General features: G+C 35.5%; 1 protein-coding gene and 1 pseudogene across 1 annotated transcript; one reads left to right on the forward strand and one right to left on the reverse strand.

Moving 5' to 3' along the window:
* Nucleotides 1-6501: 6501 nt before the first annotated feature.
* LOC125392756 (serine/arginine-rich splicing factor 3 pseudogene) lies at nucleotides 6502-7291 on the reverse strand (annotated as a pseudogene).
* Nucleotides 7292-9139: 1848 nt separating this feature from the next.
* Nucleotides 9140-23229, forward strand: LOC125392601 (bleomycin hydrolase). Its single transcript, XM_087896734.1, has 2 exons — nucleotides 9140-9276; nucleotides 22342-23229. The coding sequence occupies exons 1-2, from the start codon at nucleotides 9140-9142 to the stop codon at nucleotides 23015-23017; spliced, it is 813 nt and encodes a 270-aa protein (XP_087752860.1). The 3' UTR covers nucleotides 23018-23229.
* Nucleotides 23230-23533: the final 304 nt, after the last annotated feature.

Below are 23533 nucleotides of genomic sequence, written 5' to 3' on the forward strand. Positions count from 1 at the left end.
TATTGAGAAGACACTTTCCAGGGATACAAAAGACAAGCACAAAAAAAATATTGAGAGTTTTCATGCTGAAAAGAGGTTTGTTGTCACTTGCAAAAGAACAATTAATTTTTTCCAAGGGAGTCTCACTGATAAACCAGCTGCTCTTAGAAAATTGAAGTTGTAAAGTAAAGGATAAAGAGCCTATAGTTTATGACTCTAGAAACGCTATTGTTGTAACAAGAAGAACCCTAAGAGAAATATATATAGATACCTCTTGGAAGAGGAAATAGATAAGATGTCCTAAGACCATTGGGAACATGGGGTTCGGGGAGAAGCGAAGGTAGAAAGGGAGGAGGAGGTGAGAAGGGAAGGGGGAGGAGAACTAGGGGGAATGGACTGTCTAGATGGGGGAAGGGCAGGGATGGAGAACAAAGAAAGAAGATATCTTGACTGAGTGAGACATTATGGGGCTAGCAAGAAACCTAGCACTAGAGAAATTTCCAGGAATCAACAATTATGACTCCAGCTAAAAACCTAAGCAATAATGGAGAGGGTGCCTGAACTGGCCTTGTCCTGTAGTCAGACTGGTGACTATCTTAAATGTCTCCGTAGAACCTTCATCCACCAGATGATGGAAGCAGAATCAGAGATTCACAGTGGAACCCTGGGCCGAACTCCCAAATGTTCAGTTTAAGAGAGGGAGGAGAGAGAATACTAACAAAGAAGTCAAGACCATAATGGGAATACCCACTGAATCTGTCTACCTGAGCTAATGGAAGCCTTCCAACTCCAGTCTGACAGCTGCTAGAGAAACAGCATAGGACCAAACCTCTCCGTGTAGGTGACTGATGTATGGCTAGGGCAGACTGTGTGGGTCGAGAACATGATATATCCCTACTGCTTATTCTGTTTTGTTGGAACACATTCTCCAGTCTTTCTGGAGGGATACCTTGCTCAACTTAGATATATTATACACCTGTATGAAATTCTTAAAGAATGATTAAATATATTTAGAAGGTTATATTCATCTGAAAGATTAATATAGAGATAAATATAGAAATGTAGCTATTTTATTTTAACACATGTAAAAGGCACATTTTATGTAAAAAGCAAAAGGTACTGATAAAAATATTTTTTAAAATAATCTTATGAAATTTACTGATGATAAATGATACTTAGGATCATTTTTGTGATAAATATTTGAAATATGCTTATTATTAAATCAATGAGAATGTTAATATTACTAAAATCTTATTATATATAAATTTTTACTTAGTTTTATATTTTATATTATTTTCTTATTATTTTAAACCTGATATCATTTTGGAAATCAATAACATACATGAATGCAATCATCTAATTACACTAAAACTGACAGTGTGAATATTTCTATCCTTCTGGGCCTAGACATGTTGGACTTCTGATGCACTATTCTCGGTTTGGTTACATTCTTCATTATTATATTACATTACTATGAATAGGACAGCTTGTCAGAGCTGATTTTACAAAATATAGCGACAGACTAGCAGCTGACTTTGCACAAATAATGAACACAACTCACAGAACTGCCAGCATAACTTATAACTTGATCTTTAGTTGTCTACATTGCACCTTTGAAATTAAATTTGGAACTTATTTTTCAGAATGAAGCCTTATAGTCTACTCTTAAAATAACTAGGAGAATATGTAGAAAGTTTTCATTTTGCTATATTTTAACTGTGGAGGATAGTACCATAAATATTATACTAATGGGTCATATATTATTGAGCATTTTTACTGTGAAATGAAATACAAATAAATATACATTCAGACCCGGTCCATCTGGATTTGGTGAGCTCCCATTAGAACATGCACACTGCCTCAGTCGGTGGACCAACCCCTCGCGGTCCTGACTTCCTTGCTCATCTTCTCCCTCCTTCTGCCTTTCAACTGGACCTTGGGAGCTCAGTCTGTTGCTTTGATGAGGGTCTCTGTCTCTATCTCCATCCATCGCCAGACGAAGATTAGCTTTTGCCCTGCAATCTTGTTTGCTTCCAATTTCCAGGAGGATCTATATATGGTTTTCTTTGGGTTCACCTTGTTATTTGAGTTCGCTGGACTTGTGAACTATGGGTTTGTTGACCTTGGTTTATGGCTAGAGTCCACAAATGAGTGAGTACATACCAAATTCATCTTTTTGGTCTGGGTTATCTCACTCAGGATAGTGTTTTCTATTTCCATTCATTTGCATGCAAAATTCAAGATGTCATTGTTTTTTACCTTTGAGTAGTACTCTAATGTGTATGTATTCCACACTTTCTTTATCCATTCATCCATTGAGGGGTATCTAGGTTGTTCCCAGGTTCGGGTCTGAATGAGCATGTGATCAAACCGAACTCTCTGATTGTGGCTGACTATCGGGGCTGACTGAGAAGCTGTTGATAAAGGCACTGGGACTTGTTTTTACGGCATATTCTGGCTTTTTGGGACCCTAGTCTATATGGATGCAGAGCTTCCTAGGCCTGAATGTAGGTGGGAGGGCCTTGGACTTTCCACAGAGCAGATTCCTGACCCTCTCTCAAGCAGGGTGGGAGAGGGAGGAGGAGGTGTGGGGGAGCAGGAGGGGATTGGGAGGAGAGAAGTAAGTGTAAATAATTGAATGGAAAAATAAAAATTAAAAAAAGAAAAAGAAAAAAATATACATAAAATAAATATATTTGATTTACGGGATAATGTTTAATTCAGTATATATATATATATATATATATATATATATATATATATATATAATTCAGTATATGTGTGTGTGTTTGTGTGTGTATGTATATACATATATATATTCATGTATTCACATTTAGAAATGATTCTAGTTATATACTTTTATTGTGCTGTTTCTGGAGTATAAACTGAAATCTGAGATTGAGATACCACTGACCACCTCCTACTTTTCAGGAAGGTTTAGGCTATCCTAGGTCTTTTATGCTTTCAAATAATTTTTTGTGTAATGTTTTTTCACTTATTATATTGAATTGTGTTAAAATTTTATCTTGAGTGCACTGATTATGTAAGCTACTATTAGAAGATTGAAATTGAATTTTACAATATTTATCCTAACAATCCATAGTATGAGAAGTCTTCCTGTCTTGTGTGTTTTCATGGCTTCTTGAAGTTTTCATTCTGCAAATTTTCCCTTCCTTTGTTAGATTTATTCATATTTACCCACAAATTTGAGAAGCCATTTTATAAAATAATTTAAGATTGTATTATTTTCTATTTATGTGATAAGAAACAGAACCAAACAACTCATGGAAGAAAGATTTTACACTAACATATAAGTAAAATAACAAAGTTCAGTTTCAAGGTACAAATAAGGTCCTTCAGTATTCTGCTGTTCTTACTTAGAGAGGATAACTATGGACCAAAGGATGAAGAGTAATAGGTGCAGAGGGTGTAATATCAAAATTCTTGCATTTAAAATCGTCTGTCTATCTATCTATCTATCTATCTATCCATCTATCTATCTATCATCTATCTATCTTTCTCTATCTATCTTCTATCATCTATCTATCTATCATCTATGTATCTATCTATCTATCTTTCTCTATCTATTATCTATCTATCTATCTATCTATCTATCTATCTATCTATCTATCATCTATCTATCTATATTCTGCACTCTCCCCTCTATCGCCTTCTCAGTTCTCCCCCATCTCCTTTCCCCCTAATCCACCACTCTTCTGTTCTCCTACAGAACAGAGCAGGCCTCTGTGGGATATCAACCAAACTTGTCATAACAAGTTGTAGTAAAACCAGGTATAAGTCCTTTGATCAAGGCTCTGCAGGGCAACCATGTAGGACGGAAGGGGTTCTGAGAACAGGCAAAAGAGTCAAAAACACTCCATTTCCATTTTTAAGAGTACAAGGAAAACCCCAATTTAAACAACCACAGCATGTGTGCATAGGGCCCAGCAGAGACCCATGCAAGCTCTGTGGTAGCTGCTTCAGTCACTATGAGACCCAATAGCCTCTGCACAGTTAATTTTGTGGTCTGTGAACTCTTGGTGTTTACTCTGGTTCTTATAATCCTCCCTCCCTATTTATTCAGAGTTCTGCGAGCTCAGCCTAATGTTTGGCTGACTGTGGGTCTCTTCCTCTGCTTCCATCAGATTTTGGAAGAAGCCTCTCTGGTGACTATTAGACTAAGCAGTGATCAATGATTATAGCAGAATATCATTAATAATTATTTCATTGACATTTTTTGTCAGTTATGTTTGTTTACTTTAGACAAACAAAAATTATCTGGGAGGCAGAATCTCAATTAAAATTCCTCCATCAGATTGTCTGTAGGCAAATTGAGGGGGATATTTAATTGATTAATGATAGGTGTGAGAGGTTCCAGTTCAATATGTGTGGTGACACCCCTGTTTAGGTGATCTTGGGTTGTATAAGAAGATAGGCAGCATTCCTCCACCGCCTCTACTTCAGCTCCTGCCTCAAGGTTAATGTCATGAATTCTTACTCTGATTTCCCAAAGGATTATAACCTGAGCTAATTGGTCAATTTAACCCCTTTCTTCCCCTTGTTGCTGTTGAACATGGTCCTTATCGCAATAACTAAAAGGATGGCAGCCTTCTTATTTTTTCACTAGGAAAATGTATGGACAAAATTTAAGTTTATTTTAATTTTTAACACTCATAGAATTTGAAACAAGGCATATAAACTATGCTATTCATTTCCTTTACATTTTATGTATTCGTTATGTGTTAAATCTTCAACTCTAATCATGTAATTATAACACATTAAACCTGTTACTGACTATAGAATTTTTCTTTATATTTTCCCAATAAAATAAAAAATTTTTATAAAAAAATTGTAAAAGTAGAAACCATATTATAGATTGTTTTAATAGACAGAAAGGACAGATTTGTATGTGGAAAATTAAATGAACAGGACATGAATATATAAATATATAGCTAAATAAGGTGCTTATGCAAAACATATTTAAATGTGTGCATAAATATCCTGAGATTTTGAATTTTAATTCACAAAGTAAGGTATAATTATCCACTTGAAGAACCATATTTGACTATGTTTCAAATAAATGGCTTGCCCAAGGAAATTGAAAACAGTAATCCTAAAAGAATGATTCAGTGACTCAGACATCCGCCATCTGAATTCCCCAAAGCTTCCATACTGTCAGTCATACACAAGAGGTAAACTATCAGTGATTGCTGGTTTAAATGATCTGGCAGCTTTATTAGATTTTTATAGTAAATACTTTCAAATGCAAACAATCTCAAAGATAAATAGTATAAGTACATTGATACTGAAATCATTATTAGATGACATAAACTGAGAGTGATAGAAAGATAACTTCTCTTTCTTTTTTTTTTCTCTTTTCTTACTGAGATTTATTGTTAAAAGCAAACATAATTTGGGGAAGGGACCTCATAAAAACAAAGTCAGTACAGCATCCAAAAACTATCTCAAAAGAGCACATTTAAGAAAACTTAAGTCACAAGACTGTTGCATTATGATTTGATCTAATTGCACACACACACACAATATCTGAAACCACAACTCCTCCAGATTTCTAAGAGACAGGGTATGCATGCCTGCATATTCAACTGTGTATCGTTACATTTAGCCATATGGTAGATTTTACATCATGATCAGTTTGGAATCCCATGCAAGACCTCAAGTTATCAAATGAAATCAATTTTTAAACTTTGTTGAATGTTTTCATGCTGAAAAGAAAAGCTACTTTTTATGGGCAACTTAAAGAGTTACAATACCACACTGGTGCTACTTTACAATGTTAGTGACATGATCTTGAATTGGCTTCAACTCCTAAAAATGACTAAATCTTATTAGTTAGGTGACAGCCAAAGGGGGAGGGGGAGGATCTTCACTAATTCAGTGCCTCTCAGTTATGTTTCTTATACAGAAAGAACTGGGTAACCAAATGCTTTCCCAGGGATAACAATGGTAACAGTGGGTTTGCTCAACTGACTACTACACATTTATTCTAGAATTTTATTAATCCAAAAGCACTTTACAAGAAAATATAAGTATGGCTTCCAATAGGAATGTTATACTTGGGCTTGATACCAAGCTCACAGATTTGAGTGTGTAAGGAAAAACAGGCTTTCAAGTTAAACAACAATTTGTAACCAAAACTTTAATCCCAAGGACTCTCACAAATATATTACAAATGGCAGCATGAAAAAGAAATCTTGCACAGTAACTCAGAGGTTCAGCTCTACAATGTAACCTGAAACCAACTGGTAACGTAAGTCTTCCATTTCCAAATAAAGAATGTTACAAACAGCTTCCTCCATAGATAGCAATCAGTGAGGAACCTCTTTGAAAGCCTTCAGAGTGCAGTTCCCACCCTTTCCCTGTTAACTTGTGTTAACAGCAGCTTTTAAAGACTGCCTATCATTTCACCCACAGCTCCAGACTGTATTCTAGCTACTAAAGAAACTAGTTTTTTTTTTCAATTTCCATCAGTGGTTTATCATTACTACATCACACTTTAACTGGGCAGGATCTAGATTTATTTCAGTCTATGAAAAACTAAAGTTCAAAGCAAATTCAATCTTGCTTAAGGGAACATGAACAGTTAAAACATCTTAAAAATGCACCAAGCTTATGAAGTCTCAAACAAAACTTGAATTTCCTGTACATACTCCTGTCAAATGAAGTTACTTCCTGTACACCACTTCTTTTGCAAACTGGTCTTCTACTTCCTTTCATTTGACCTAGATCGGCTACGAGACCTAGAGAAAGATCGAGATGGCTTGTGGTTTCTCTCACGAGACAGAGATCTCTCTCTTCTCCTATCTCTAGAAAGTGACCTGCTCCGGCTTCGAGAGAAGCTTCTCCTTCTTGGAGATCTTCGTAGGTGGAGGACTCCTCCTACGGTAATCATCTCGAGGGCGACGACCCCAAGAGGGAGGGGGGCCACGATCCCGACTTCTCTTCTCACCATTCGACAGCTCCACTCTTACTCGGCAGCCACAAAGTGTTCTTCCATCTAGCTCTCGGACAGCGTCAGCAGCATCTCGGGGATCCTCAAATTCAACGAAGGCAAAGTCAGGAGGGTTTCGAGCAACCCACATACTTCGGAGCGGTCCATAATAGCCAAATGCCCGTTCTAATTCAGTCTTGTTCCCATTATTTCCAAGATTACCTACATACACCTTACAATCTAATGGACAGGAATCACGATGCATTTCGAGATCCTGGGTTCGAGAACCGCAGCTCAAATCCCAACTCTCCGACGAGGCCCACCCGCGCCCTCCGCAATCTACTTCGGCAGATGCTCTCGATGCCCTGGCGTCCACGAAATGGCCAACTTCTCTTTCTTGTAAGACACTGAAGTTTCAGTGTTCAGACAAATCATTTTTCCAAAAGACTGAATGATATCAACTTCTCCCAAGTTATTTCAGGTGGTGATTAAGAGGTTTATGTTCAAGGAAACAAACCACATATCTAGCCCTTCATATATTTTATATTATAAAGAAATTGTAATTAGATAATAGAAAATGTAATATTTATTTCATGCACCCTTTTATTGAAATAATCGTTTGTCATTGGATAGAAAAAAACCCAGCAATATATGCATTACTGTTTTTTTGTGACTTATGCATAGACCTTATGTAGCTAAACAGAGTAGGTGAACCTTTACTCAACATGTTTGAGCACAAAAATGTGTGATAATTTACTTTAGCAATTTTTATAGAACTTAATAACATTGATGCACTTTCATTTAATAATAATTTGTAATATATTTAGAGAAAACACAGAAAATGAAAGTAACAGGATACTACTAATGAGGGAAAATTTATGCATATCTTAGAAGCCTAACTTTTTATAATTTTTTAATAAAAAAGTTAAATCTTAATATCCACTGATAACTAAGCTAATTGAAAAATAGCCTTTGCCAGAAATATTCTCACAAGTGTTTCTTTCATCCAAGAAGATATTCTGATTTCAGTTGTCACTTCCAAAAATTAGGAGGGCCTCTCAAGACTTGGGCAAACTTCTGTTACAGTATAATTCATATAAAAAGAATGGATAATTTGGGGCTTTCTCATACCTCCTGGCACTTCTTTCCATATGTCTTCCTGAATGCTATATCTAAACATGGAACAACTTCCACACCTCCTTGAGTATTTTCAGCTGACCTGCCTGGCATATTTGAAAATGAGTCACTCAGAACAATTTCCAGAGATTACATAATATTGACATTTGCATGGGGAGTTCAAAAAGGCTCAAGTCTTCTTTCTCTATCTCATTGTACAAGACCAAATGTACACATTTGGCCACATGCCTGCTTTTGTTTATTAAGTTTTATCATCACCAAGGCAGACGCTGCCATTTAGTTATTGTGTTTGATGTGTTTTGACCCACACTGTTTTATGTAAAAGGATCTACAGAGGAAATTAATTAGATCAAAAACTATAAAAATTTTACCTTATAGAAACTTGCAGAAAATGATTACTGGCAACAGTTTTAGTAAGTGGGAAAAAAATCTGGATGGTGGTGGCGAATGTCTTTAATCCCAGAACTCAGAATACAGAGGCAGGCAGATCACTGTGAGTTCCAGACCAGACTAATCAAGTTCCAGAACAAGCTCCTAAGCTACACAAAAATTCTATATCAAAAAACCAAAAAAAAGTAAGTGGAAAATAAAATGTAACATACATATTAACTCTATATTGTTAGTAATTTGGAAATGCATTTATAATAACTAGGAAATATCAAATTTCTATGACAAAAATTAAGTAATTATTGAACAGTGGTAGATACAGAGACTCATGATTGCCCAAGATAATTAGAATACATAATAGTTGTGTACTCATCCCTGAAGAGTCCATTTATAATAATCTCACTAAGGTGCAGGGAACGTTGGAGACAAAGACATTAAAGAATGCAGCAGCCAGACGAGATGTGAAATGCTATATCTAAGACCTTACACACTCATTGCAAGGATTATCTCATAGAAACGGCTATTTCCTGTATTGACTATGCAAACCACTGGACGTGTTAAAAGGCAGTCAAGAAGGGGCCCTTAAAGTGTAATCTATTTTGGCTGAGATATTAGCCACTGATGAATTCTGTGGCAGAGTCAGCCACTGTTTTCAACTGCATACCGACAGCCCAATAAGCTCGAATGAATAGTTCAAAACATGAGGTCACACAGAAGGTCCTGGTTAAAATCAATGGGTCACAAAATAAAAGTCATGAATGTGGAAAACGGACCCCACATAAGAATTGGGAAAAGGAAGTGTGGAACAGAGAAAAGAAAGGGTATGTGAGGAAATAATTGGAATGCACATATACATTCTTGACTTTGGAAGGGACAGATTTAATCAATAAAATAAATACACACTAGAGAGAGAGAGAGCCAAATATTTAAAAATATTTGACTAGTCTTCATTCACATCAGATGTCTCACACTAACCTGTACCTCCAACTCTAGAATACTCAACACTTTGCTGTCACCTGTACAAACATGGTATATACATAGACACTCACATACACACAAATAGAAAATAAATAAATGTATAAAAATATAAGACTTAAAAAATGCATGCCCAAACCAATTTTTGTATCTAAATCATCAAAACTCATTAAAAAAAGATGTATTCAATATTTTAAGGGATAATTGATGAATATTGAACATCATTTTTTAGTTTAATATTTCTTCTTACCTTGTCAGTTAGTCCAGATGCAATCTCATCAGTTCTCTTTTCACTATATAGTATGTGATCAAAAATAAAATCCTTTTACTTTAAGTAAAATACAATTTGATGAGAAAACAAAAGGAGGTACTTTCTTTTTTATAGATATCAAGGTGATATTAACAGTATCAGAACTAAAGGTTTAAAGTAATGCAACATATTTCTTTAAAGAATGTCCACCTGACTTGATAAAAAGAAGGCCAATAACAAGTTATAGAGGTAGAATGCTCTATTCGCTAAACATTTTTTCATACTTTTCTTGACTTACAGTTAAAATCTCTTAAAAATGAAGTTCAGCTTTTGAATTATGCATTTAAACCATTCTAATAATTCATAAGTGATATTTTATTATAGTCCTGAAGATTTTTCATGTTTTAAAATCTCTGAGCTTAATCATTCTAATAATTCATTTAAACATATTGTTCATATGCATTTCACTAAAATAATACCCACTGTATAAAGAATTAAATCTCTGAAAATGTAGCACAATACATTCACATTTAGTCAACCATACAGAACATGAATAATTTATTTCAATAGTTTCCAAAAGAGTTTATAAACTACAGCATATATTTATCATTCTGTCTTTGATAAATAGCTATGTGAGCATGGAATGGCCCTAGCAATTAGTGCAGCTATTCATGTAAAAATTTTAAGTATCTTTTCAATATTTTTATGAGATTCTTTTCTTCTTTCTCACTGGTATAAAAGAAAGTTTTCAATATATAATTTATGAATATGTATCTTAGTATTTTAATGGAAATTGAAAACTATCTAATTCCTAGAACAAGTATTCTTAAACTATGAACAGAGGATGATAGATCACATTTACCAAGTCAAATTATTCTTAAAATTTTGCTAACAAGAAACTCATAGAAAAAGACAAATCACCACAATAACGAGAATGGGATCAGCAGAAGTGAGAGGAAAAAAAGGATTATGAAGGTAAATGCCAAGAATTCTCTGTTCAGATCTACACCCCATTTTTTAATTGGGTTAATTAGAGTTTTAGTGTCTAGTTTCTTGAGTTCTTTGTGTATTTTGGAGATCAGGCCTTTGTCTGATGAGAGGTTGGTGAAGATCTTCTCCCAGTCAGAAGGTAGCTTTTTTGTCTTACTGACAGTGTCCCTTGCTTTACAGAAGCTTCTCAGTTTCAGTAAATGCCATAAAAATTTAACATACACATGTTTATGTGTGTGTGTGTGTGTGTGTGTGTGTGTGTGTGTGTGTACACTGATGAATAAATTTGAGAATTTTTATGATGAGAGAAAACTATACTGGGAATCAAGGTTAACACTGATCCATAATGAAGTTATTCTCCTTGAATGTATAAGGCCTTCATATAAAGAATAAAAATACCCATTAAAAAGTGGCAAAGACTTCCAGATTGGTTTATAGTAACTTCTTCTAGGGAAATGGACTCCTAGATATTTGAAAAACATCAAGTCATATGTACATATGTCACAAGCACAAGAAGTCAGTATTGTATGTAAAAATTTCAGTAAATAAGTTGCTTGTAAATTTTATAAGTATCTTCATATTAATTACACTATAACAATTTTTGTATTACTTCTTCACAAATATTAAAAACAACTCACAAATAGACAAAGGAAAAGAAATATTACATATTTGCCATATTGTTTTTATAAATATTTATAATGATAAATTTGATGATTTACATACATAAACATTTGTTAGTATGAGATTCTCTTCATGTTATTCTGTACAATTGAAATCATATGCAAGATCCATAACCCAGAGATTCTGAGAGTTAGAATAAATTAGGGAAGTAAATTTACAATATTTGCATTTTGTATCTCTGTAAAAAAAGTGATACCTAAGAATCAAAACTACTTATTCTCTGACATATAAACATTTTGTGATTTTACTTGCTTGGAAAAGACTGATATAATTGTAAGAGATTGAACAAATATTCACAAAAGTTAATGTTTATATCACTTTTCATATTAAAGTGGCAGAATCTAAATGTTCAGTCTGTGCTCCTTTTGTTGTTGGTGCTGTTGCTGTTGTTTCAGTAATTAATATGGTTGTAACACTGGGCAGTTACAACTCACCTAAACCTTCTAAGTTGAGGAATTTTCTACAACATTTTAATGATAATATTAATTTTTTAATTATCTTCAAATTGAAAATAGCATTTAAACTACACAGAAAATCACTTTATATCCTTTCAGTCTGCTATGTTTCATCATTTATACCTGCACTTCCTAAATGTGTATGCTAAAAATGAATAGTTTAAAATATATAAGAAAGGCTAAATGTTCTATTCAGAGAACATACATACATATATAACTTAAAATACAAACATATTACACTGCACAATTGAATGGTGTCATTCCTCCATTTGCTTTGAAAATGACATCTATTATTTGTTTCTGAATTGAGTATAAAAGAAACACAGAAATGAAGCAAGAAAAAACAATATTATTTGTTGTCTGAGGAGGAAGCAGATCTCCTCAGACTTTTCTGCCTGTTGTTCAAGGCACTCTACCCATCATTTCTGCTTTCGGTGTTCTGATCCGAAGCTGTGATGGCCAGATGTCTGCCTAACTCATCTCCGAGAGAAGCCATCTGTGGCTGGTATTTCCTTGTGTACTCAGATCAACACTGTTCACTTCTCTTTGTGGCAAATTAAAAGCTATGATGCAAATATAGACTTGAAATAATAAGAAATTGATTGGTGTAATCTAAACTTTTGTGAAGTATTTCCTCTAAAAACTAGAAACAAAATTGAAAAAAATCAAGGAAAATAAAATTCTGGTATCAGAGTCAATGACAGAACAGCTGCAGCAAAGGGAAGCATAATGGGAACAGATGTCCTCAAATGTGCAGTTGAAAATGGTTTATAAACATTGATGCAAAGTAAATTTTAAATAAAATGGAATGTATTAGCTACATAATTAAAAGTAAGAGGAAACAAAAATAATCTTGGTTGAAATCACATTAGAATGATGAATGAAATTCGTTAAAGCACAGACAATAATGTAATATATGGTTGAATTATTTATTTATTTTCATTCCTCTCAACAGCACACAAACTTGGGGCCTGCGGTGGACATCTATTACCTCCTGTCTTGATAGATTGAGGCAAGATGAAGAATTGGAGTTCATCCTATAGACTGTTCCAGTTGTGGAACAGAGAGTGTAAAACTGCACAATGAGAAATTAATTCAGGAGATTAGCAGTTTGGGAGTTCATTTAAAATGCGAAAACTTTAAACTCCATTAATTACCCTCAAATTCATAAGTAAACACTCCTGAAGCTACACGAAATATTTGCTAATTTCCCTCCAGTGTTGACTCCAAATAGAACTATACACTCATCCCATTTACATAATAAATGACAAAAGTCGCTTTGAAGAAAATTTGGAGGAAAACACATCAATTTGCATATTAGATATGTTTAAATATCAATATTCTCCAATATGTAGTGATGAGGATTAGATTAATGTACAATATTATATATTTACTGATGTAAAACTCCATACATACAGCCTTTAATTTTACAAAACAGAATGAATTTTGACCATAAAGTGACGTCAACTTCATAGACTGTCCTCATAATTTTGTGTGGGCATCTTGGTTTTTTTTTTGCCAGAAATTATTTCATGGTTACTAACCTAGTACTCATATTATTGGAATTCCTGTTATCTCTCACACACAGAAGGCACACCATTCAACAATTTGACCACAGACTGTCAGGGTATTATATGTAGGGCAGTACATGCTGTGTTTCAATAAGACACTAAAATTTTCTCTCATTATTTTGTTTGACAACAGGGATCAGGAAATACGAACACAGGCAGCAACAGATTGTTTCAGCACACAGTGTTCCCTGTGTTAGTGGTACGGAAGAGGGAATGACTGAAGATTCAAGTGCTGCATTAGTTTAAGTTATAAAATGTGATTACGTAAAATTCAAGGAAAGTAAGGAAGGTTGATGCAGCAGTATTCTCTTCATGGCAAGTTTAGCAAACAGTATAGAAACATCACAAAACCAGTCTTATGTCTTAAGTGACCTTGTGATGTATTATTACTTTGACTGCGAGGTTTAAAAAGTTGCAGTGTCTTTGAAACTAAGAGATATTTTTACAAAATTGCATTGCTACACTTGAGAACAAAAGTTCAGTAGAATTTGCTGGAAACTGAAGTACCAAAGCTGAATCATCAGTGAACTGAGGCTAACTCATTATTTCTGAACCAGAATAAAAATCTTAACTTCCCTTTTTATGGAGTTTGGACTTTGTTTAAAAACAAACAAATAAAAAGCTAAAAGGCAGATTCTTTTATGAAACTGGGTGTCTCTTAGCAAGGAGAATATTATTATAATAATCACAATATTCAATTACAACTTTCTTCAGTTATGGCTACATAATGTGGGAGAATAGGTAAACTTATTAGTTGAAAATATGTGTTGTAATTCTATTACACAAGTCACCCTGTAGGTGCTCTTTCTGAGTTATTGGCAAATGTGTCAAAATAATTAAAACCAATTATGTTAGTATTTTTTTAATTAATTAAAATGTTACTTCATAAGATCAGTTCAGAAAATGAGGCTTTAAAATGTAACCATGAATAGCTGAGATATTAGACATTGCAGAGTGGGGAATAATGAAAAAATAATGTTACAAGCTGTACATCGGATCTAAAGCTTTCCCTGCACAAGTAAACTAAATGTTATTGAAAGTTGGGGAAATATCACCTCCTTTTTTCTTTTTTAAAAAATTTGTTTATTTATTTATTTGTTTGTTTGTTAAAAATTTCCACCTCCTCCATGCCTCCCTTTTTCCTCCCCCTCCCCACCTCCCCTTCCCTCTCTAGTCCTAAGAGCAGTCAGGGTTTCCTGCCCCGTGGGAAGTCCAATTTGTTCCTTGGGCAGCAGAGGAGAGGGTGCCTGAACTGGCCTTGTCCCATAGCCACATTGATGAATATTTTGCATATCACCATAGAACCTTCATCTGGCGATGGTTAGAGATAGAGACAGAGACCCACATTGGAGCACTGGACTTAGCTCCCAAGGTCCAAATGAGGAGCAGAAGGAGGGAGAACATGAGCAAGGAAGTCAGGACCACGAGGGGTGCGTCCACGCACTGAGACGGTGGAACTGATCTAATGGGAGCTCACCAATGCCAGCTAGACTGGGAGTGATGGAGCATGTGATCAGAATGTACATTCTGAATGTGACTGGCAATGAAGACTGACTTAGAAGTCAAGGACAATGGCACTGGATTTTGATTCTACTGCATGGACTGACTTTGTGGGAGTCTGGTTTGTTTGGATGCTCAACTTTATAGAACTGGATGGAGGGGGGAGGACCTTGGACTTCATTATGTTAATATTTTTGAGAGCTACATCTTGTGGGGGAATAGCTAAATTTATTAATTGAAATTATGTGTTTGTACTTCTATTACAAGTACAAATCACCCTGTAGGTGCTCTTTCTGAGTTGTTGGTAAAATGAGAAATATCACCAGAGATGAAGCTCCTGGGAACGTATGTCACTTCAAGAGAGAAGAACAGAACCCTTTGTTTGCACAAGGCACAGCTTCCTGATTATCCACAAGCCTTCATTTCCGGATAGAGGAATAGAGTCTTCCTGTTTGCACAGGGTGGAGCTTCCTGTTTATCTTCTATACTCAGTTCATGACATTAGGTTTTATACTAGTATTACCTTAAGTTATGTAACTGCAAGAACAGCATCAGAAATCACTTCTTGGGTTAAATTAAAATCCAGATTTACAATCAATACTAATAAACTAGATTCTCAGAATGTCTGATTATTGTCTGAATTTAAATTTGTTCTTTTTTGATGCTGGCTAAAATTTAAATATGTCTAACCTATCATTTCAAGATTTTAAAAGTTTAAATTGATAATAGAATCTTGTCATATTTAATAGTTATTAATTTCTTCATATTATGTATCACTTTATCAAGGTAAGTTCATATCTAGAAAACAAAATATTCAATATATGAGAACAATAATTTGTAATAGAAATCAAAATTTTTTAATAAATTTTATTTGCTATCTATAGAATACTGGAGACAGGTCTTTATTACATATTTATATCTATATATATATTCTGTCTTTACATGCAATAATGCCATATTTTTATGCACTCGTGCATTCAGTACTTCTCTGTTACAGCAATAAAATACCATGATGGAGGTAACTGAAGAAAATGAGAGTGTACTTTAGTTTAGAGTTCCAGAGGGATAAGAATTCACCATGACAGAGCATAGGGCAGCAAGTAGCATGAGGCATGGCAGGAGCAGGAAGCTGAGAAATCATCTCCTTTACTATAAGCAGAGGCAGAGAGGTCAAATAAGAAATACAGGGAGGCTACATACTTTCAAAGACAACTTCCAGTGATGTACTTCCCCCAGCTCATCCATACCTTCTAAGCCCACCCCAAAAGTATCAATAATGGAGGAAGGAAATATGTCTTCATGTGCCTGAGTCTATGGGAGACATTGATCATTCAGTTCACCAATCTCTTCTTTAAGTTGTCTTTAAAGAATATTTAGAATATTATGATACTAAATATGTTGTAAACTTGCTCTATAAAAATAATTATTTATTGAAGGATTTAGGAAAAATATCATGAAAACTATTAGCACACAAACTTATTAACATAATTGGTTTCAATTATTTTGACCCATTTCTGGTAGTTAGTTCCTTGAAAAGTGTATTGTAGCTATAGATTGTGTGCTATATGAGTGAAAATATTATCTTTTGGCATCTATTTTTATAAGAAAAAAACAAATTTATAGTAGTTTTATTAAATATTATTCTCATTCCTGTGATGAAATTTCCTAACAAATCAGCATAAAGTAATCGAGGATTTAAATGGCCTTTCAATTTGAGAGTCCAGTCTATCATGGCAGGGTAGTGATGATGGCTGGAGTTCTCCATGTGCTATATACACTGTCAGAGAGCAGAGGGCAAATAATCCAGATATTCAGTTTGCTTTGTTTTGTTTTGTCACTTCCTTTAATCCAAGCATCCCATCATATAAAAAGTTGCATCCCACATTTAAGATGTGTCCCCTCTCGTGCCTGAACCGGCCTTGGCCTATAACCATACTGATGAAGATTTTGATTATCACCATAGATCCTTCATCCGACGATGGATGGCGATACAGACGGAAACCCACATTGGAGCACCGGACTGAGCCCCTCATGGCCCAAATGAGGAGCAGAAGGAGGAAGAACATGAAAAAACAAAACAAAACAAAAAAAAAAACTCAGGACCGCGAGGGGTGCGATCACCCACTGATACAAGGGGACTGATCTAATGAGAGTTCACCAAGGCCAGTTGGACTGGGACTGAACGAGCATGTGATCCAACCAGATTTTCTGAATGTGGCCGGATTCTCTGAATGTGGCTGGCCCGGAGCCTTTCTGAAAAGCCATTGACACTGGGACTTGTTTCCTCTGCATATACTGGACTTTTTGGGATCCAGTCTGTCTGGATACTCACCTTCCTGGACCTGGAGGGAGAGGGGAGAAACTTGAACTTCCCACAGGGCTGGAAGCCCTGACTGCTCTTAGGGATGGAGAGGGAGGAGGAGGGGGAGGGTGAGAGGGGGAGGGTGTTGGGAGGAGGGGCAGAAATGGAAACTTTCATAATTTAATAAACTTTGAAAAAAAAAAGATGTGTCCCCTCTCAATTAACTCTGTCTAGACACTCCCTCACATATATTTTTAGAAATTTGTCTCTCCTAGGATGTTCTAGATCCTGTAAAATAGACATTCAACATTAATCATCAATATAGATAAATTGAAAATGAAATGCAGCAATGTTAGAACTGGGTGAAACCTTAGTGTTTTTGGATGTTCTGTGTACTATTGCTGCTGATAGGCTTTTCTTCAGCAGCTATGCAATCTGACTTCTCTTCTCAAGGGGAAATGAAAGAACGAATTCACCTTGACTTTGATAGGTTTCTCATCAGATTCAACTGCAAGAAATGTCAGACATAAAATTGTTTTTGTGTTGCCATAATGCTTCAGGGAAGGGTCGTTTTTTTATTTGTCTTTTGCACTGTATAATTTACTTTGCAATTCCAAAAGAAGTAGCTGTCAAAACTGAGAGTGGGGAAAGCAGCATATACTTTGACCTTATTCATTTTCTATCCTCTTGTCTGGCATTAATTTTTATTATCTCATGTACTGAAGTTCAGATCTCCACCATAAGTCTTAATATATAACTCAACAAAGACAAATAGGCCCTGTGTTCTGTTTCTGATTAAAACCCAGTGCATATGTATGTTGAATTGTAAATGGTTCCTGCAGGTATCATATCCCTGACTCTAGTAGCTTAATTCCACTGTGTCTTCACAAATTGAATCAGGACATTGCCAATTTTACAATAGTGTCCACCAGAGTTGTAGAGAATTTAGTCTTTTCAATATTATTGAAGAGATAATTATGCAAATAATCCATACTTATTTTAGTAGATTCCCCAACATGATAATAAAATTATGGTCTCTGACATAAAATGAAATGTAGCATTCTTAATTAATTTCTTTATATATGTTACTTTGAGTAAGAAACAATCAGCATTTTATCCAGAGGAGAATTCCTACAAGAAAATGTTAAGCTTACTATGACACTTGCAAACTCTGCAATATTTTTTTCACATAAGATTTTGAAAGTGTTGATTTTCTCTGTTATATCACTTTCCCTGATATTATAGTCATGCTTGTTTGTTTTCTCTGTAACTTAACAAATACCTAGTAAAATTGTTATTGTTCTCTCATATCAATAAACTGTCATAACTTTTCATAAACTAGAGGTAGAAATATATGTGACCTAAAGTATTAGAGTATAGAAATCATGTTACAAAATTTGAAATAGTGATTCATAAGGCACTTTTAAGCTATGTATGTATTTGTACTGTCTTGCAATATCTTTTTGATTTTAATAATTCTTATGATTGTTCATATCAACATTTTATTCTCATAAAAAAGTAAGATAGAATGATATTCTATGTTCATACTAAGACTAAAATATTCTAATATATCTGATAATATGCAAATTTAATTCACTTTCTCAGATGAAAATAGACTACATCAAAATGGCAAAGACAATGTGTGTCAGCTCACAATATAACTGAAGCATCAACATCCTGATTGTCCTGTCTCTACCCAGAGTACAATATTAAAACTGAAGCTTAGGACCTGGAGGGAGGGGGGAGGAACTTGAACTTCCCACAGGGCAGGAAACCCTGACTGCCCTAAGGGACAAAGAGGGAGGAGGAGAGGGAGTGGGGGGAGTGGGAGGGTGTTGGGAAGAGGGGCGAAAATGGAAACTTTTATAATTTAATAAAATTACTAAAAAAAATAAATAAAACTGAAGCTTATATTTTAAGGTACAATTTCCTAGTGTAAGTTTGCATATTAATAATAAATGAAAATTGGAGGCATATTATTATCAAAGTTAGAAAAAGAAACGTGTATCAAATTAGATGCATTTTTGAATCTGAAAAATGAAAATTTTTGAAGTACTACATTTAGAAAAAAATGAAGTAAACGTGATATACTTTTTGGCCATTTTAAACTCAATTATTCTCTTTAAAATCAGTTCTCTTTCCTATGTTTGTTACTAGGAAAGAAAAAGAAAAAAAATCTAACGTTTAAAATTTGCTTAAGGTGGTGTTTAGTTTCCATTCCTAAAATGATTTCATTAAATTTAACAAATTTAAGTTGATGCATTATTCATTTGAAAGACTGCATTTAACTCAGAAATATGACCAGCTGAAAGAAAGTAACTTTAGCTTTAATCACATATTGAAATAGAGACAAAATTGAACAGATCTTAATTGTCTTGGCCCACAAAATGCTGATTCTCATTTACTTTTTTCTGGAAATAATTACAACACCCACTATGGAATGTTTTTGAAGCTGTAAAAGCCAATCATACTAGTATTGAACATTTATATAGCTTTTATTCACTTTCCTGGAAAAAAAATCAAAGCAGTTTTGTCCTAAATAACACGTTTGTCATTAACAGTAAGCCAAAAATGCAGTATGTTTCTGGCCAAATTCACACTATGAAAAAAAAAAATGACTCAAGAATCAATGTGTCTGTGATAGCAAATGTGTGAAGGCTAAATACACCAGCTAATGCCTTTTATCTCTGCTCTGTGTGTGTGTGTGTGTGTGTGTGTGTGTGTGTGTGCGACAGAGAGAGAGAGAGAGACAGACAGACAGACAGAGACAGAGAGAGACAGAGACAGAGACAGAGAGAGAGAGACAGAGAGAGAAAAGAAGAGTAAGAGAGAAGGAGAAAGAGAGAATGAGAGAGACAATGAGAGAGAAGGAGAGAGAGAGAGAGAGAGAGAGAGAGAGAGAGAGAGATCCTTCATTGGAAACCTACATTAAATGTAGTTACAAAAGCACCATCTCTAACATTAAAACACATGTGAATATCAAGACGAGACTTTCAATTAGACGTTGGAAAACAAAATAAATTAAACATAAAGTGATATACAGAATAATTTAATGATGTGGAATCCCCCTTTGTATGTTGTGATTTCCATTAATGAATAAAGAAACTGCTTTGGACTTGAGCAGGGCAGATCTTAGCTGGGAGGGGCAACTTAAATAGAATGATGGGAGAAAGGAGAAAGAGTCAGACAGAAACCATGTAACCCCACTGGAGACAGACGCTGGAACTTTAGCCAGTAAGCTACAGCCTCGTGGCAATACACAGATTAATAGAAATGGGTTACATTAATCTGTAAGAGTTAGCCAATAAGAGCCTAGAGCTAAAGGGGCAAGCAGTGATTTAATTAATATAATTTCTATGTTATTATTTTGGGGCTATTCAGCCAGGGAGAAACAAGCAGCCATCTTCCTACAATTTAATCATAAAATATATATTTTTATGGTTCAATATTAGTATCTGTTCTTTGTTCTTTAGGTCTTAAAAATCAATATTTGCATGCATATTATGTTTATGTGTGTATGTTAGTGCAGGATTTTGTATATGACTTCACTGCCAATGGAGGTCAAAAGAGCACATCACTTCTCCTGGACTTGTAGTGCAAGTTGGTTATGAGCAGCCAAAGTTCGTGTCAGGGCTTTGGCTTGGGTCCTCTGTAAGAACAGCAGGAGCTGTTATGCACTGATCCATCTCTGCTGTATGAAACCAGTATGCCCTTATTTTATTCACATTGTTTCTCTTCATTTGTAGAAATTCTTTGTATCTGTATGATACCCAGGCCAAATGACAGCCCCGTGATAAAGACGAATCATATATAAGATTACAGACATATGCTAGGAGGACACATGCTTGCATAAGTTATTATAACCTTGGAAAGGGCTGGCATGGCACAGCCATATCTTATGGAAATGGCAAAAGTCACAAAGCCAGCACAAATGCTTGACAAAGACACATAAAAGCCAAATCTCATGTTGGCTGTTGTGTCAATTTTAGCTTTTATCTCTGCAAGTTGCAAACTTGGGAGGCTTTTAATATTTGTACAATTTTGGAATATTGATTTGGACTGACAGAAAATTTCTTATGAATTATTAGTTCCTTCTCCTAGGAGTACTGCTTTTAAGCTTCCCTAGGAGAGTCGTGAACCATTCCGGCTTTTAGGAAAATGTCCTTATCTGTCCCTTCTTAAAATCTTCTATATGGCTTGGAGGTTGATATACATAACGAAGTCAGAGATCTCTTTATGAGTCTCTGAAATATTCTTGAAACATATACCCATGTATTACTCAGAAGCAAGATAATCAAAACAAAGTATACAAAAAAGTTAGATGAGATTTGTTGTGCCACAGATCAGATTGTGTGTATATTCCTACTATAGACTTGGGTGTTTGCATGGCATACAGAACAACTAAGTTAGAGTAGGTGGTGTTACACAGAGAGTTATATTATGGGAAAAGAGTGTCTTGGAAAAATTATAAAAGGATGAATTGTTAGCACCTCCCTTTCTTAGAAGAACTGGCTCCTGCAGAGTCACTGTGATGAGATATGATCAAGGAAAAAAGAATGCCAAGATTAGACATATAAATAAATTCTATAAAGATATAAAAAGTAAACATTGTATTGTGACAGAAATTGAATAATAACTGTAGCTACTTTGGCCTAAGAATTTTTCTTGGGCACTCTGACCATGAAGAATTAATAATATATCACTCCAGACATGGCTATGTGCCTGAGATGGCTTAGATGTTTCCTTTCTGTATAACATCTTTGAAATCATAGTAGCTGGCAGACTGAGGGTGGGCTGTCATATGCCTCTAGATTCTTAAAAGTTGGATTATGGGGATGATGAGTAAAAATGATTGTAAAAGATTTCTCTGTTTGTCAAGGTTTACCAGTGATGACTAAAAGGATATACAAGAGGAATGTAAACATGTGGTGAAGAACAAAACTTATATGATCTATGTTTTGGAATAATATGAATCTCTTTGTTCACTGAATTATGTGTAAATAAAGAAGCACTCTGGCTAAGCAGTCAGCCTATGTGATACCCATGTCCACCAGAACCTGGTTCAGTCCTCCTCTCACAGACACTTTCCCTTCTTTCTGGGACCTGGACCAGTGCTGTGGCTGGTCTTGACACAAGTAAGGTCTGCTTGAGTATTTATTAAGTGAACACATGAAGCCACTCTTCAATATAGAAGATAAGATTTGTTTTGTGAATGACCCACGGCCCCAGCACAAGTACAATAAATTGTACACAGTAGACTACTTGAGCAATATGGTTGGAGGGATAAAAATGCTGTATTTCAACCAGTCCACTGACTTCTTGAAAAAGATGGTTGCTGCCTCCATTAAAGATGGAGAGGCTGTGTGGTTTGGCTGTGATGTTGGAAAACACTTCATTGGCAAGCTGGTCCACAGTGACAAGAATGTCTACGACCATGAGTTAATGTTTGGTGTCTCCTTGAAGACCATGAATAAAGGTGAGAGGTTGGCTTTCAGTGAGTCACTCATGACCCACTCCATGACCTTCACTGCTGTCTCAGAGAAGGATGATCAGCATGGTGTATTTGTGAAATTGAGAGTAGATAATTCATGGGGTGAAGACCACGGCCACAAAGGTTACCTGTGCATGACCCATGGGTGGTTCTCCGAGTACATCTACGAGGTGGTGGTGGACAGGAAGCATGTTCCAGAAGAGGTGCTGGCTGTCTTAGAGCAGGAGCCCATTGCCCTGCTGGCATGGGCCCCATGGGGGCTTTGGCTGAGTGAGTGGCACTGCTTCCAGCTCTTTCCTCCTCCCATGGGATCGGATATAGCTGCCAAGGACAGATCCAGGGACTGAAACCAAAGTTACATGGGTGGCTGTTCCCACAGGACACAGGCAGACACTTGGGTTCCCAGTCTCCTCCAGGAATCTCTTTGGGAAAGATGGTTTATGCTGAAACAAAATATTCACAAGGAAAAAAAGAAAAAGGGAGAGCACTGTTTGCTCTCCTCATCTCTGACGGCTCAGGATCTCTTAGCATCTTAATCAGATGTAATTGTCCTAACTGTCATAGTCTTTGTGTTTGTAGTAAGAGAATAAGAGGAGCCGCTGAGGTGTGCGGAGAACAAACAGACTGGTGCTCCTTGTTTCTAGAGTAGATTGGGGGAGGGTTAGCTAGGATTTGAACTCTCAGCGCTACATGCTGCCTCACAGGTCACAGTCCGTCCTACATGGTGGTCACTAATTCAACTTTTGCAGGGTTGCTTCATGTGATTCTGATAGCCCAAGAAGGGAAGGTTGATCAGTTTAACATGATTCCATCCTGTGGGACACAGCTTTGCTTTGGTCAGGTTAAACAGGTTTAGAGAAAAC

This window comes from Myodes glareolus, chromosome 2, assembly GCF_982192425.1.
Source record: "Myodes glareolus chromosome 2, mMyoGla1.1, whole genome shotgun sequence".
NCBI classification, from domain to species: Eukaryota; Metazoa; Chordata; class Mammalia; order Rodentia; family Cricetidae; genus Myodes; species Myodes glareolus.